This window comes from Chrysochloris asiatica, unplaced genomic scaffold (assembly GCF_000296735.1).
Source record: "Chrysochloris asiatica unplaced genomic scaffold, ChrAsi1.0 scaffold00098, whole genome shotgun sequence".
In the NCBI taxonomy this organism is placed as follows: Eukaryota; Metazoa; Chordata; class Mammalia; order Afrosoricida; family Chrysochloridae; genus Chrysochloris; species Chrysochloris asiatica.
The window spans coordinates 11,550,084-11,563,761 of NW_006408616.1; the positions used below are offsets into that span (position 1 = coordinate 11,550,084).

General features: G+C 39.0%; 1 protein-coding gene across 1 annotated transcript in view; it reads right to left on the minus strand.

Annotated features, from left to right (window-relative positions):
* Positions 1 to 13,678, minus strand: part of TMTC1 (transmembrane and tetratricopeptide repeat containing 1) — a 373,612-nt gene that overhangs the window by 178,458 nt on the left and 181,476 nt on the right. The window contains exon 6 of the mRNA XM_006866973.1: positions 6,253 to 6,442. Coding sequence (XP_006867035.1) covers positions 6,253 to 6,442 — 190 coding nt within the window. The remainder of the gene's footprint in view (positions 1 to 6,252; positions 6,443 to 13,678) is intronic.

Sequence of the window (13,678 nt, forward strand, 5' to 3'; positions counted from 1 at the left end):
GGATGAAATAATGTTAAGATGCTTTGGCTGTCTTTTGAATCTTGGTTACCCTGGCATACCATTATAAAATAGACACTTGATGGGGAGAGAAAGGAATAGCCAGAGATATCACCATAGAAAGCTTGTAAGTCCGTATTCTGCCTACAACTGATTGTTGTTGTTGTTCAGTGCCATCTAGTTGAATCCGACCCATAGCAACCCTGTATAGGGTTTCCAAGGAGCAGCTGGTGAGCTTGAACCACTGACCTTGCAGTTCAAACGACTTTGCAGTCTGAAGCATTAGCCAACAGCGCCACTCCTATAACTTATTGGAATACCTAAAATGGGACTACAACGTGCCCAGTAAGGAGGCTTCCTGCAGAGCCTCTGCATTACATAAGACCATAGGTGGAATCCTGAACCCCATCCAGAATCTTCTGAGATGGGAAATTTCCCCTTGAAAGGATAAGCAGACCAGCCTGAAGAGGCAAGAAAAACAGAAGATACTTCTTGAAAGAAAGACTGACAGGAAAAATACAAAACAATATAGGCAGTCCGACTGATTACTACAAGAAAAAGCAAGTTGCTCACCCAGGAGACATCAAGGCAAGTGGTCGGGTCCCTTCAGAGCAAGTCCCCTTCCAAGACTAAGACTCAATGGGAATACACGCTCTGATTGGTGACCACAATCATCACCAATAAGGGGAACTGAGGGAAAAACAGCAAGGAAGCTGCGAGCTAAGCCCTAAAGTTCAATAGACTCTTGTGAACCTGGGTGGAGACATGGTTGGCCAGCAGTGTGGCAAGACCTGGGGACTCACAGAGGACTAGAGTGGAGAGTGAAGCGTCCAGTTGATAAGAAGCATATGCAAAAGAACACCGACACTTGCAGATTAATACCCACTTGACCTGGCTTAAGTGACTGGATGATCAGAGTACAACTTGAAGAAGAAAGAGGAGGAAATAAAGAGTAATCTGATACAATTTGATGAACTGGACCTACACCTATAGATGCAGTAGCTCAAAAGAGGGAACAAATCTTTACAGCGAGGATCATTCCCACCCCCTCCATACACAGAATAGACAGGGATGGGCAACTTGGGCATTGACTACCCAAAATGGGGGGCGTGAGGCTACAAAGGCAGGAAGTGACTTGCTTACAAGCTTTCAAGAGGAAACCTAGATCCCTCAGAGGGCGTGGAGGAAGGTAGAATCTCCACTGAGTAGTATGCAATCTGTTTGGGCAGGGCTGATGAAAGGAGATGAAATAATGAATAATTGTAACCAGGACTGATTGTGAAGGTTGGAAATGTAAGATAAACATTTTGTAGCAAAAGGAGGGGAGTGATTGACTTTGCAGTCTAGAAGTGGAGGTCCCTGGGACCATCAAGGGAGAAGAGCAGAAAGCAGGACCCTACACAGATAAGCAGTGACACCACAGATGGAGGCAGAGATGATGGAGTGGAGAGATGGAGCAGCTGGGGACTTTAGACCCAGATAGGGAGAGGGACTGTGTGCTGATGGACCAGGGAGCAGGTTTGCAAGGTATACCCTTTGGTTGGTTGATGATGCATGGAAGGGATTGTAACCATGGCAATGAAATGATGAATGTAAAGCTAATATTCTCCCACGTAAACTACCACATAATTCACAATAAAACATTAAAAAAAAAAAAAGGTATGTGCAATGAGCAAGACATTGCATTGATGTTGCAAAATTCTATCATGGAATCTCCAGCATCAATTCTTTCAACAAGGCCCCATTTCCAACTACTGATCATGCCTCTTTGTTTCCAAGCTTTGCAATCCAATCAACAGCAATTATCAGTATATCTTGATTGCATGTATATTTTATTAATTTCAGACTGAAGAAGTTGGTAGAACTCTTCAATTCCATCATCACTGGCTTTCGTGATTAGTGCATAAATTTTAATAATAGTGGAATTAACTGGCCTTCCTTGTAGGCATGTATATATTATCCTATCACAGACAGCATTTTATTTCAAGATCTTGAAATATTCTTTTTGATGCTGGATGCGACACCATTCTTCATCAATATGTCATTTCCAGCATAGTAAATCACATGATTGTCAGATTCAAAAAGGCCAATACCAGTCCATTTCAGCTGACTAATGCCTAGGACATCTATTTTTATGTGTTTCATTTCATTTTTGACAACTTCCAATTTTCCTAGATTCATACTTTGTGCATTCCATGTTCTGAATATTAAGAGATTTTTATAATTCTTTCTGTTCATTTTGAGTTATAGTTTCATATTGTTATAAATACTGAAAAATAAAATTATTCAATTGTATGTTTAAGTTTTTAAGAAACTGCCACAAGGTTGGTGGTTCAAACCCACCAATCACTCCTCAGAAAACCTACTGTAGTGTACTGAATTATTTATTATGTCTATTCTAGCCTTAGACTATGTAACTCCCACCAAACAACTCTTCCCGATGGATCTAAGAAATGGTGGGAGAAGATACTGATAGAATGACATAGTTCTGCAATGGTTTTGACAGAGTTAGTGTAATTGTGAAAACTTGTAACTCCTATGGACCCTGAGATCTCTGTACATTGAACCTCCTTGACTCAGGGACAAAAAGCTGTGATACCAAATGAGTGGCAGAGGAGCAGCAGTGCACAACTAAGATTCAGAACATGAGACAAAGCAGTGGTCTTCCCAGCCCACAGAGCAAGTAAAGTTGAGTGACTCTGGGTAGAAAGCTTCCTTGTAGAGTGGGGTGCCTCCAGGCTCCTAAGTTGAGGAGGTAGGTTTGCTATCCCAGAAAACTAAAGTCGAGTGCCTTCAGTCTGGGGCTCATTATAGAGTGGTGTGTTCTGGGGGCATTTATCAGTAGCTGACTGGAACAATTGTGCTATGAGCATTTCCGTCACCAAATTGCAACCTGTTAACTTCCCTATTAAATTTCACAACTCTGAATATGATGCCTGTGTCCTTTGTGGCCAATGGAATGTCGACCTCAAATGAGGAGGAGAGAGGGTTGCAGGAGGAATAGTTGGTGTCACATATTAGTGTACCTGTACTCTCTGCTAGTGTTGTTGTTGTTGTCAGGTGCCATCGAGTCAGAATCGGCTCATAGCGACCCCATGTACAGAACGAAACAATGTCTGATCCTGGGCCAACCTCAAGTAGGATTCAGAAGAGGCCGTGGAACGAGAGATATCATTGCTGATGTCTGGTGGTTCTTGGCTGAAAACAGAGAATATCTCTGTCAATGTATGATTGTAGCAGTTTCTGTATTACCTTTAGCAAAACTTTACTCGCTTGAGATATCAAAGAGATTGTCCGATGATTTCCGCATTCCATTGGGTCACCTCTGTTTGGAATGGGCACAAATATGGATCTCTTCCAATCAGTCGGCCAGACAGTTGTCTTCCAAATTTCTTGGCAGAGATGAGTGAGTGCCTCTTGTGCCGCCTCACTTTCTTGAAAGATTTCAATTTTTGTTTCATCAATTCCTGGTGCCTTGTTTTTTTGCCAATTCCTTCAATGCACTTTGGACTTCCTCCCTGAGTATCTGCTAGTGTAGTGGTTACAAATCAGGCTGCTAACCTCAAGGTTAGCAGTTGGAAACTACAAGCTGTTCCACAGGACAAGGATGAGGCTTTCTACTCCCACAAATATTTAGTCTCAGAAACCCTATGCAGGGTCCCTATGAGTTGTAACCAACTCCACACCCTCAGAAACCTTGCTATGTGTCGGGATCAGCTTGACAGCATTTCACAAGAGCAGCAACAACAGTAGGTTTGGAATGGTATCTCATTGTGACTTGAATTTGAATTTTCCTAGCGACTAATAATGCTGAGTCAACTCTGTGTATGTTTACTAATCTAAGTATATATTCTTTTGTGAGAAAGCTTTTTAAGAACTCTTTAAATATTCCAGATACACAACCTGTATAAATAGTTGTCTTGCAAATATTTTTCTCCCCATTTGTGGTATGCATCTTTATTAACTTATCATTATCTTTCAATGAGCAAACATTTTCCATTTTAATGAAGTCCAATTTATCAACTTTGTCTTTTATAGTTTATGCTTTACATAGTCTATGTAAGACATCTTTGACTTGCCCAAAGTCACGAAGATTTTCTTCTATATTTTTGATATACAAACATGGTTTTATTTAACTTTTGCTTAGGCCTATGATCCACTTAGCATTAACTTCTGTGTACACTATGAGATAAGGGTTAAGACTCATCTTTTTATATAGAGCTATTTAGTTATTCCAGCACTGTTCATCGAAAAGCCTATCACTGTTTCATTAAATTACCTTGGTAACTTTGCAAAAAGCAATTGATTAAATAATTGTAAGCCTACCCACCCCTGAACCCTCAACCTGTTTCATCTTCCATGACAATTTTCTTTCCTGAATTAGGGTTACATGTTTTTGTTTCTATATGTCTAGTAATCTTTGGTTAAAATACAAGCATTGTAGGTTAAATGCTATAGTGAACTTTGAATTCTATTTTGTTTGTATGAAATTTCTTAGCTTAACATGTAATGAAAGTGTTGATACTCAAATTGCAAAATCTGTTTCTTCTGCATAGTGCTGAAATTTCTGCTCAGTTTTAACTTAAAACAAATATATATATATATTGTTTCGTTCTGCTGTGCATAGGGTCGCTATGAGTCGGTTCCAACTCGATAGCACCTGACAACAACAACAACAAATATATATATATTTGTTTTAAGTTAAAACTGCTTTCATAATTTCACAATCAACTAAAGGAGTCCTATGGAGTTCTGGTAGTGTAGTGATTATGAGTTGTACTGCTAACCTCAAGTTCAGTAGCTCAAAACTACCAGCTGTTCTGCAGCAGAAAGATGATGCTCTTTGTCCTGTGAAGATTTACAGCCTTGAAAACCCTATACAGGGTCGCTATGAGTTGGAACCACCTCCATGGCACATAACCACCACCAAAGGAGTCCTGGTATGGCAAAGCAGGATAATACACTGGACTGCAAGGTTGGTTTGAACTTCAAGGAAGGCGGTTTAAACTCACCAGCAACTCCTTCAGGGTTACTATAAGTAGAACTGACATGATGGTACTTAACAACAGTAAAGATATATGCATGTTGTCCTGATGTGGTGCTGTAGGATAAGCACTATACAGTTAATCACAAGGTCGATGGTTCAAACCTACCAACCACTCCTCGGAAATGCTATGCCATTATGAATCAGAACTGAATGGATGGTACTTAACAACAACAAAACAGATATATGCAGATGTTGTATAGACAACTCAAGCCTCCACTCTCTGCTACCTAAGCTGTGTAGGGGCTGAGGAGCACATTAAAAGTTTCAGCAAATAAGCAAGTCTCCCTAGGCTTTTCTTTCCCTTGGCCTACCTAGAAGTTCCACGTACACACATTGTTTAGCAATCAGCTATGAATGGTTGCAGACTACATTCTCTCAGCCTGTCTGCAGCCCTCCAACGTCCAAAATATCCTCCTTAAATATCAAGGTGTTCTGCCATTCTCCTATCAAACCTGCTATCTAGTAAAGCTGACTTTACAAACAGAGCTGGTTGCCTTGGAATAGTCCAAGGTAAGAGGCATCTTATGAGTAAAAACTTCTTTACTATCCTTGATAACAGTCCAGTTTTCTACAATTTTTTTTTTTCTTTTAGAGGGAAAATCATCCAAACTCAGGAAGTTACTACCAAAAGTAAAGTATTTACTATATTTAAGCACTTAGTACATCCCTGTAAATTAGGTGTTGGGCTGTTAACTACAAGGTTAGCAGTTCAAACCCACCAACTGTTCCATGGGAGAAAGCTGAGAGTGTCAGCTCCCGTAAAGATTTAGTCTTAGAAACCCTATATAGGATAATTATGACTTAGAATCCACACAGTGGAGTAGTTTGGGGTTTTGACATATAGATTATTTTCATTATTTCATTTTATTTTTATATAAAATCAAGCAAATTAATTTCAAAATTAGTCAACCACAATACAGAAAAAAAATATCTGGTTTGTAAGCATTAATCTTCTACTCCAATTTCTACAAATTGATAGAAACAGTCAAAGAAATCATATGATTAAAGCTGTCATGGTCTGTTAACCCTGCTAAAGTCTAAAAAGTTTTCTTGCATACCAGAAAAAGTTTAGGCTTTATAGGCACAAAAGTTTCTAGATCAGAGAGTAGATTGAATTTCGACACAGACCACTGGGGGAAAAAGCATTATTGAGTATAGAATGCTTCCTTGAAAATGCAGAGAAATCATTTGAATTATGTGAAAATTACCTTGAAGGCTGCTAAGCAATGCAGGCTTAATAAGGCCATCACAAGTGCCAGAAGGATGGTGGCTAAGTTCCGCATGTCCCATATGGTCTCTACCAGAGGAATACTGCCGACCTGCCAGTCGTAGCATAGAGTAATGGGTGCGAGCATAAGCCACACATTGAAGGCCAAGAGGTAGGAATAGGTAAGGAATCTACAAAGAGAAGAAGAATCATTGAAACACAACTTGACATTCCTGACCTTCTACAAATATTCCACCACATTTCTACTAAAGAGCATGTCTGTAAGTATCATTACGATCATATAGGAGAAGAAAAGGTAAGATGTTAAATGTATCATTCTGGGATATAGCTAATATACAGGCAAGTGACTATGTTAGGAGCTGTCTATTCTATATTGAACAAATAAGACATAGTTCCCAAGATAAATATTTTAAAATAGTCATACAAATAAATACATTACAGTCTGAGAAAGTTGCTGTGAAGGAAAAGTTTGAAGAAGGCCAATGAGAAAGTTTCTGCCCTGTAAGGTATGAGATGTCTTTGGGTAAAGGGTGTGTCTATTCCTCTTTAACAGTACCTAGGATCCTGCATTAGAATGTTGTTAATGTTTTATCATTTTAAACAGAACCACGCCACACTGAATATCTGTGGGAGGGAAACAACTTACATGGTTAGCCTTCAAAAAAGGATTCCTGATGATATAGTGGTTAAATTTTTAGTTTCTAACTAAAAGGTCATCAGTTGGAACAAACAAGCCACTCCTCGGGGGGGAAAATGATGTGGCAGTTTGCCCTGTGGGGCAGTTCTCCTCAGTCTTACAGGGTTACTATAAACCAGCATTGACTTGACAGACTTGGGTACCCATCAGTAGGAGGCCAGTACTGCCGACTTTACTGAAAAGAATAGCCAAGTGGACATAAAGTTAACTGATGGAGGTGCATTTCAAACAAAGGGGAGGAGGAAGGCATTCTAAATAACCAAACTCCCTGAGGGGAGGGAAGGAAATTAAACTCATACAGTCAACACAAATGCACTGAGTACCTATAGGCAGTGTTCTAGGTAGTGTCTGGTTTGTATTAAACATAAGAGTAAGATGAAATTCCTTGCCCTTAAGGAATGTATAATTCAATTATGAAAACAGAACATACTGAATTTAAAAGGCAGGATGAAATGAGCACCATGAGTATACAACATGAAGTAAAGTCTTGATAGATTCTTTTGGAGGGATTCTTAAATTGGCAAAGAGGTAAAACTCAAACCATTTTGAAGTCACCTACAAACTTTAAATCAGTTCACCTGAACTCCTCTCAATGAGTAGTAGCTACTCATTTGAAATACCCTTCCCAGATCTTACCACTTGACTTCCCCTCTTCCCCCTTGCTCCTATTCCTCCCAAGAAGTCAGTGGAAAAGCAACAAAACCAATCAGAATGAGGGATTATTCACTCCCTGAACTTTGAAACTCCAAAAAGAAAAAAAGGGTTGAATGAGTGGGGATATTTCAATTGTGTGCCATAATACTTTCCTGATGTTATTTTAAATTAAATGTTAATGGACAAAAAGTACAGTATATACTAAAAGCTTAATAAAGTCTAAGTTTTGTTATTGCAAAAACAAAAAGGCAAAAAAGTTGTGTTTTCACTAGGCTTGGACCTGTGAAACTGTTTCATGAGAATGCCAATTCCAAAGAAAGGCAACTGGATCACTGGGGCTTTTTTTTTCACTGAGCTTCCAGGATAATGTCATGTACCTCTTAGCTTGGGAAAGATTCTCTGTGACTTGATTTTATAAAAGAATGCTGAACCATCAAACTTGGCAAGAAAATCACACAACTGTCACTCTGTCATACCTTCATGTCTAATATTAATTTTTAAATAGTCTTGACTTGCAATAACATTGTTGTTGCTAAGCGCTGTCAAGTCAATTCTGACTCATAATGACCGTATGAACAACAGAATGAAACACTGCCTGGCCCCACACCATCCTTATAGTTGCTGGTACACTTGAGCTTACTGTTGCTGCCACTGTGTCAATCCACCTCGTCCGGAGTCTCTGTCTTTTTCTCTGTCCCTTCACTCTACCAAGCACGATGTCCTTCTCCAATGACTAATCCCTCCTGACAACATGCCCAAAGTATGAGCGATGACGTCTGGCCATCTTGGCTTCTAAGGAGCATTCTGTTCGTATTTCCTCCAACACAGATTTGTTTGTTCCGGCAGTCCATGGTATATTTAATATTTTCCTCCAACACCATAACTAAAATGCATCAATTTTTCTGTGGTCTTCCTTATTCATTGCCCAACTTACATAATAGATGATCATTAATGGCAGCTGAGAGTATTCAACGAAAAGTTGAATGGGAACTTTATAATGTATGGATCAAATTAATCAGGTGCCTAGACAAATTGTTTAAAGCAATTTCAACCTCACAAAAAAAGGAGATAAATAACTAGATGTCCTCCTGGTAGAAATATGCATCACCATTTATGAAGCAGCTTTGTAAAAAATACTACTAAATAAAACTAGAATCTTATCAAGACCTAAGTCTAATTACCAGTCTACAGTAAATACAGGAAACAATTGTCAAGGGGACTGCAAAAAGTTCCCGGAAAAATGGAATGAGAAGATAATGGAACTTTTCCACAGACTTTTTGAAGCCCCTTTACACATGTCAAATTACGTCAGAGAGATGGAAACTCTAAAATCTAATGTGTAGGAAACTTTACAGAACAAATAATTCAGTTTATTCAACAAATACATTGTAAGAAGAAATAAACAAAACAAAACAAGGAGAGGATACCTGTAGTTTAACACAGACTTTACAATGTAGACTTAATTGGATATTGTCTTGAATTGAACTGTGTCCCTTCAAAATATGGGTCAGCTTGGCTGGACCATGATTCTCGGTGATTTGGCAATTTTATCAGGATGTATTGTGGCAGTTATCATGATTCCCCATGATATGATGTGATGTGATAAACCAATATGAGAATTAAGGGTGGGATGCAACACCCTTAATCCCACCACAGCCCTGATCCGATGTCAGAGGAGTTTCCCTGGGGTGTGGCCTTCAACTCCTTTTACTTACAAGAGATAAGAGGAGAGCGAAGTGAGCAGAGAACAGAGGGTACTGTGACTACTGCCACAGAAGAGCAGTGCACCCTTTGGACCTGGGCTACCTGTTCTGCAAAGCTCCTAGGTCCAGGGAAAGGCTGAGGCCAACACACATGGAGATCTCCAAGAATTGCTGGGCTACAGATGCTGAAAGGAAACAAGGACTTTTCTCCTGAGCTGACACTCTGAATTCTAAACTGTGAGAGAAGAAATTTGATTGTTTAGGTAAATCACTTGTGATATTTCTGTTACAGCAGCTCTAGATAACTAAGAGAGATACTATCTGAACAAATAAACTATTAAAAATAACTATTTTTGAAATGATCAGAAAGAAGTGAAACACTGATTGGATATATGATGTTGTAGTTGAGTGTCATCAAATTGGTTCTGACTCATAGTCACCTTAGAAGAATTGGTGCATTTGAATTATGTATGGTATTGGAGGAGAATATTAAAATGACCATGGACTGCCAAAAAAACAAATCTGTTTTGGAAGAAGTACAGTTAGAATGATGCTTAGATGCTAGGATGGTGAGACATCATATCATACTTCAGATATATTATCAAGAGGGACCAGTCCCTGGAGAAGGACATCATGCTTGGTAAATTGGAGGGTTGGTGAAAAACAGGAAGACCCCTAAAGAGACAAACTAACACAGTGGCAGCAGCAGTGGGCTAGCTAACCCATTAACAATAGTGAGGACAGCACAGGACCAGGTAATAATTTGTTCTTTTATGCATAGGATCGCTGTGAATTGGAATTGACTAAACAGCATCTAACAACAAAAATTTTGCAACCATCAGAAAGAACTGAAACATTTATTGGATATATGATTGTTGCTGTTAAGTGTGGTTGAATCGGTTCTGACTCACAGTGACCCTTTATAGAGTTTCAGAAGCTCTAAATCTTTAAGGGAGCAGAAAGCCTCCTCTTTCTTCCATTGAGCAGTTAGTGAATTCAAACTGCTGACCTCGTGATTAGCAACCACATGCTTAACCCACTATGCCACCAGAGTCCTATTAATAAAAATAATCATTTATAAGACTATCAGAAAGAATTGAAACGCTGGCTATATTTTTTTCTGTTGCTATTAAGTGCCGTCAAGTCAATATTAGACAATCATTATTAGTTTTTTTTAAATGTAATAATGATATTGTAGTTACATTTTTCAAGGGTCCTTGTTATTAGAAATTCATACTGAAATACACACATATGCAATAGTATGAGGTCTGGGAATTTCTTCAATATAATCAGTTAGTGCTAGGAGAAAGAACCAAGCAGGAGTCTGAATGAAACAAGGTTGACCATGAGTTATGATGTTGAAATTGGATAATGATGGCAAATGGGGGTTTTATGCCACATTTTCTACTCTTTTTCATTTCTGACACTTTCCATAACAAAAATGTATTTATTTAAAACTAGGGGGCAAAGGCAACAGAATGGCAGCAGAACTCGCTTTTTTTTCTAGCTTCAACTTCAACCATGAAATACCTACACACAGTGAAGAATGCGTTATTTTCACTTTTAGTTAACATATTGGCCTTGCCTCACAAACTGTCTTTAGTTTCTTTGTTTTCTTGAGTTACAATGTCATATTGACAAAAAAAGGAAATACAAAGAATACTACTTTTTTTTAGGTTACAATCTCAATGCAGTTATTTGGGTATTTAATATAAAACAAAACAAAACAGTTATTGTGAACTTTCATAAAGACTGCCACTCAAAAAAGTTAAATAAACCACTAAATAAAAACTAACTCCCCTTCCTATAATACTGGTGCTAGCGGCAGTGTGCCATAGCAACTCAGAGCCATCCTGTACAGGGTTTCCAAGGCCACATCTTTATAGGAGCAGAAAGCCTCATCTTTCTCCCATAGAACTGTTGGTAGTTTCGAATTGCTGACCTTGAGATCAGCAGCCAGACTTGTAACCACTACACCAGGAAGGTGAAAATTATTGACTATCATAAGGGGTTCTTTTTATACGCTACCTGTATAATTCAGCTATCCCCTATCTGCTAGTGCATATAAATTCAGACATAAACTCTTCACATTCTAATTGGAATACTGCCACAGCATTGAAGATGTTTTTGCAGTTTTAAGCACAAAGAAGCCCCTTGGAATGACTATAAAAGCTGACTACATTTTAGGGGAGCTAGTTGAACTAGCTGTAATAAACAACTAAAGTATTTCATTTTAACCCATTGACTACGAATTACATTTCAAACCATCACCTTGTTTATTTCTGCTAAAATTTCAGAAACAAAATTCGGCCAAGTCTGTTGGACACTTTTTTATAACAGCAGAAAAAAATTTTTTTTAAACTAATTTTCTACCATGAGTTCTGTAAACTGGAGGAAAGCCACTAGAATTTCTTCACAACAAAATAGAGAAGATGGCACAGAAAGCCAGAAATTCAGCTTAAACAATTTAGTCATGTATTTCTATTGATTACCAGGAAATTGTCAAGAGGCTTCATAGAAAGAAATCCATCAAAGAGAACTGGCATCTAACAAATGGCATATAATAAAATTGCGGGGCTCTGTATATCTAATTCTTCACTTTTACCACAAAAATATAGAGATTCTATTATTTGCCTTTGAGAAACTTTCCAGATAAGAAATAACATTAACCTAGCAAAACTGTTTGAACTGCAAGGTTGGCAGTTCAAGCTCACCAACTGTTCCTTGGAAACTTTATACAGGGTCACTGTGGGTGAAATGGATTCAACCAGCACTAACAACAACAAAGTCATACTGATAAAGATCAAAGACCATAATATTGGGTGTGAATTACACCTCAATGTAAAAAAAAAAAAATCTTCACCACTAGACCAATAAATATCATCAATATAAAGGTGAAAAGATTGAAGTTGTCAGATTTCATTTTTCTTAGATCAACCACCAACACTCATGAAAGCAGCAGTCAAGAAATCAAACAACATATTGCATTAGGCAAATCTGTTGCACCAGACCTTTTTAAAGTGCTGAAGAGCAAAGATATCAGCTTGAGAACTAAGGGACGCCTGACCCAAGCCCTGGTATTTTCAATAACCTTATATGCATGTGAAAGTTGGACAGTGAATAAGGAAGGCTCTGGTAACATAGTGGTTACAAATTGGGCTGCGAACCTTAAGGTCAGTGGTTAGAAACTACCAGCTGCTCTGCGGGAGAAAGATGAGGCTTTCTATTCCTGTAAAGATTTACACCCTCGGAAACCCTGTATAGGGTCACTATGGGTCGGAACCAACTTGATGGCACTTAACAACAACAATATATAAGAATTGGTGCATTTGTGTTATTACGTTGGGAGAATATTAAAAGTACTATGGACTGCCAGAAGAACAAACAAATATGTATTGGACGAAGTACAGCCAGAAGGGGTCTTACAAATCAGGAAGGCCAGACTCGGTCTATCATGCTTCGGACATATCAGAAGGGACCAGTCTCTGGAAAAGGACATTACACATAGTAAAGAGGAGGGTGGGGGAAAAAGAATTAGACCCCCAACTAGATGGATTGGCACAGTGGCAGCAACAATGAGATGAAGTGTAGCAATAATTGTGAGGTTAGCACAGAACCGGGCAGTGTTTCGTTCTGCTGTACATAAGGTCACTCTGAGTCAGTACCAACTTGATGGCACTTAACAACAACAAAACATAATTCCTTGTCCTGGAAAGATGCCTAGTACAGGTTGTTGTTGTTTTTAGGTGCCATCAAGTCAGTACCGACTCCCCTTAGGCACAACTGAATGAAACACTGCCTGATCCTGGGCCAACCTCACAACTGTTGCCACGCTTGAGCCCACTGATGCTGCCACTTGACCAATCCATCTCTCTGGGAGGTGGGGGGTGGGGGAGGGGGCCTGCCTATTTTTCTGTGACCCTCCACCTTACCAAACATGATATCATTCTCTAGTGACTAGTCCCTCCTGAAGACTGGCCATCCTGGCCTCCAAGGAGCACTCTGGCTGCACTTCTTCCAACACAGATCTGTTGGTTCTTTTGGCAGTCCATGGCAATTTCAGTATTCTCCTCCAACACCACAACTCAAAGGCATCAATTCTTCTACAGTCTTCCTTATTTACTGTCCAGCTTTCACATGCATATGAGGTTATTGAAAATACCATGGCATGGGCGAGGCACACCTTAGTCCTCAAGCTGACATCTTTGCTTTTCAATCAATACTTTAAAAAAGTCCTGTGCAGCAGATTTACCTAATGCAATACGTCGCTTGATTTCTTGACTGCTGCTTCCATGAGTATTGACGGTTGATTCAAGAAGAATGATGTAAGTCCTTGACAACTTCAATCTTTT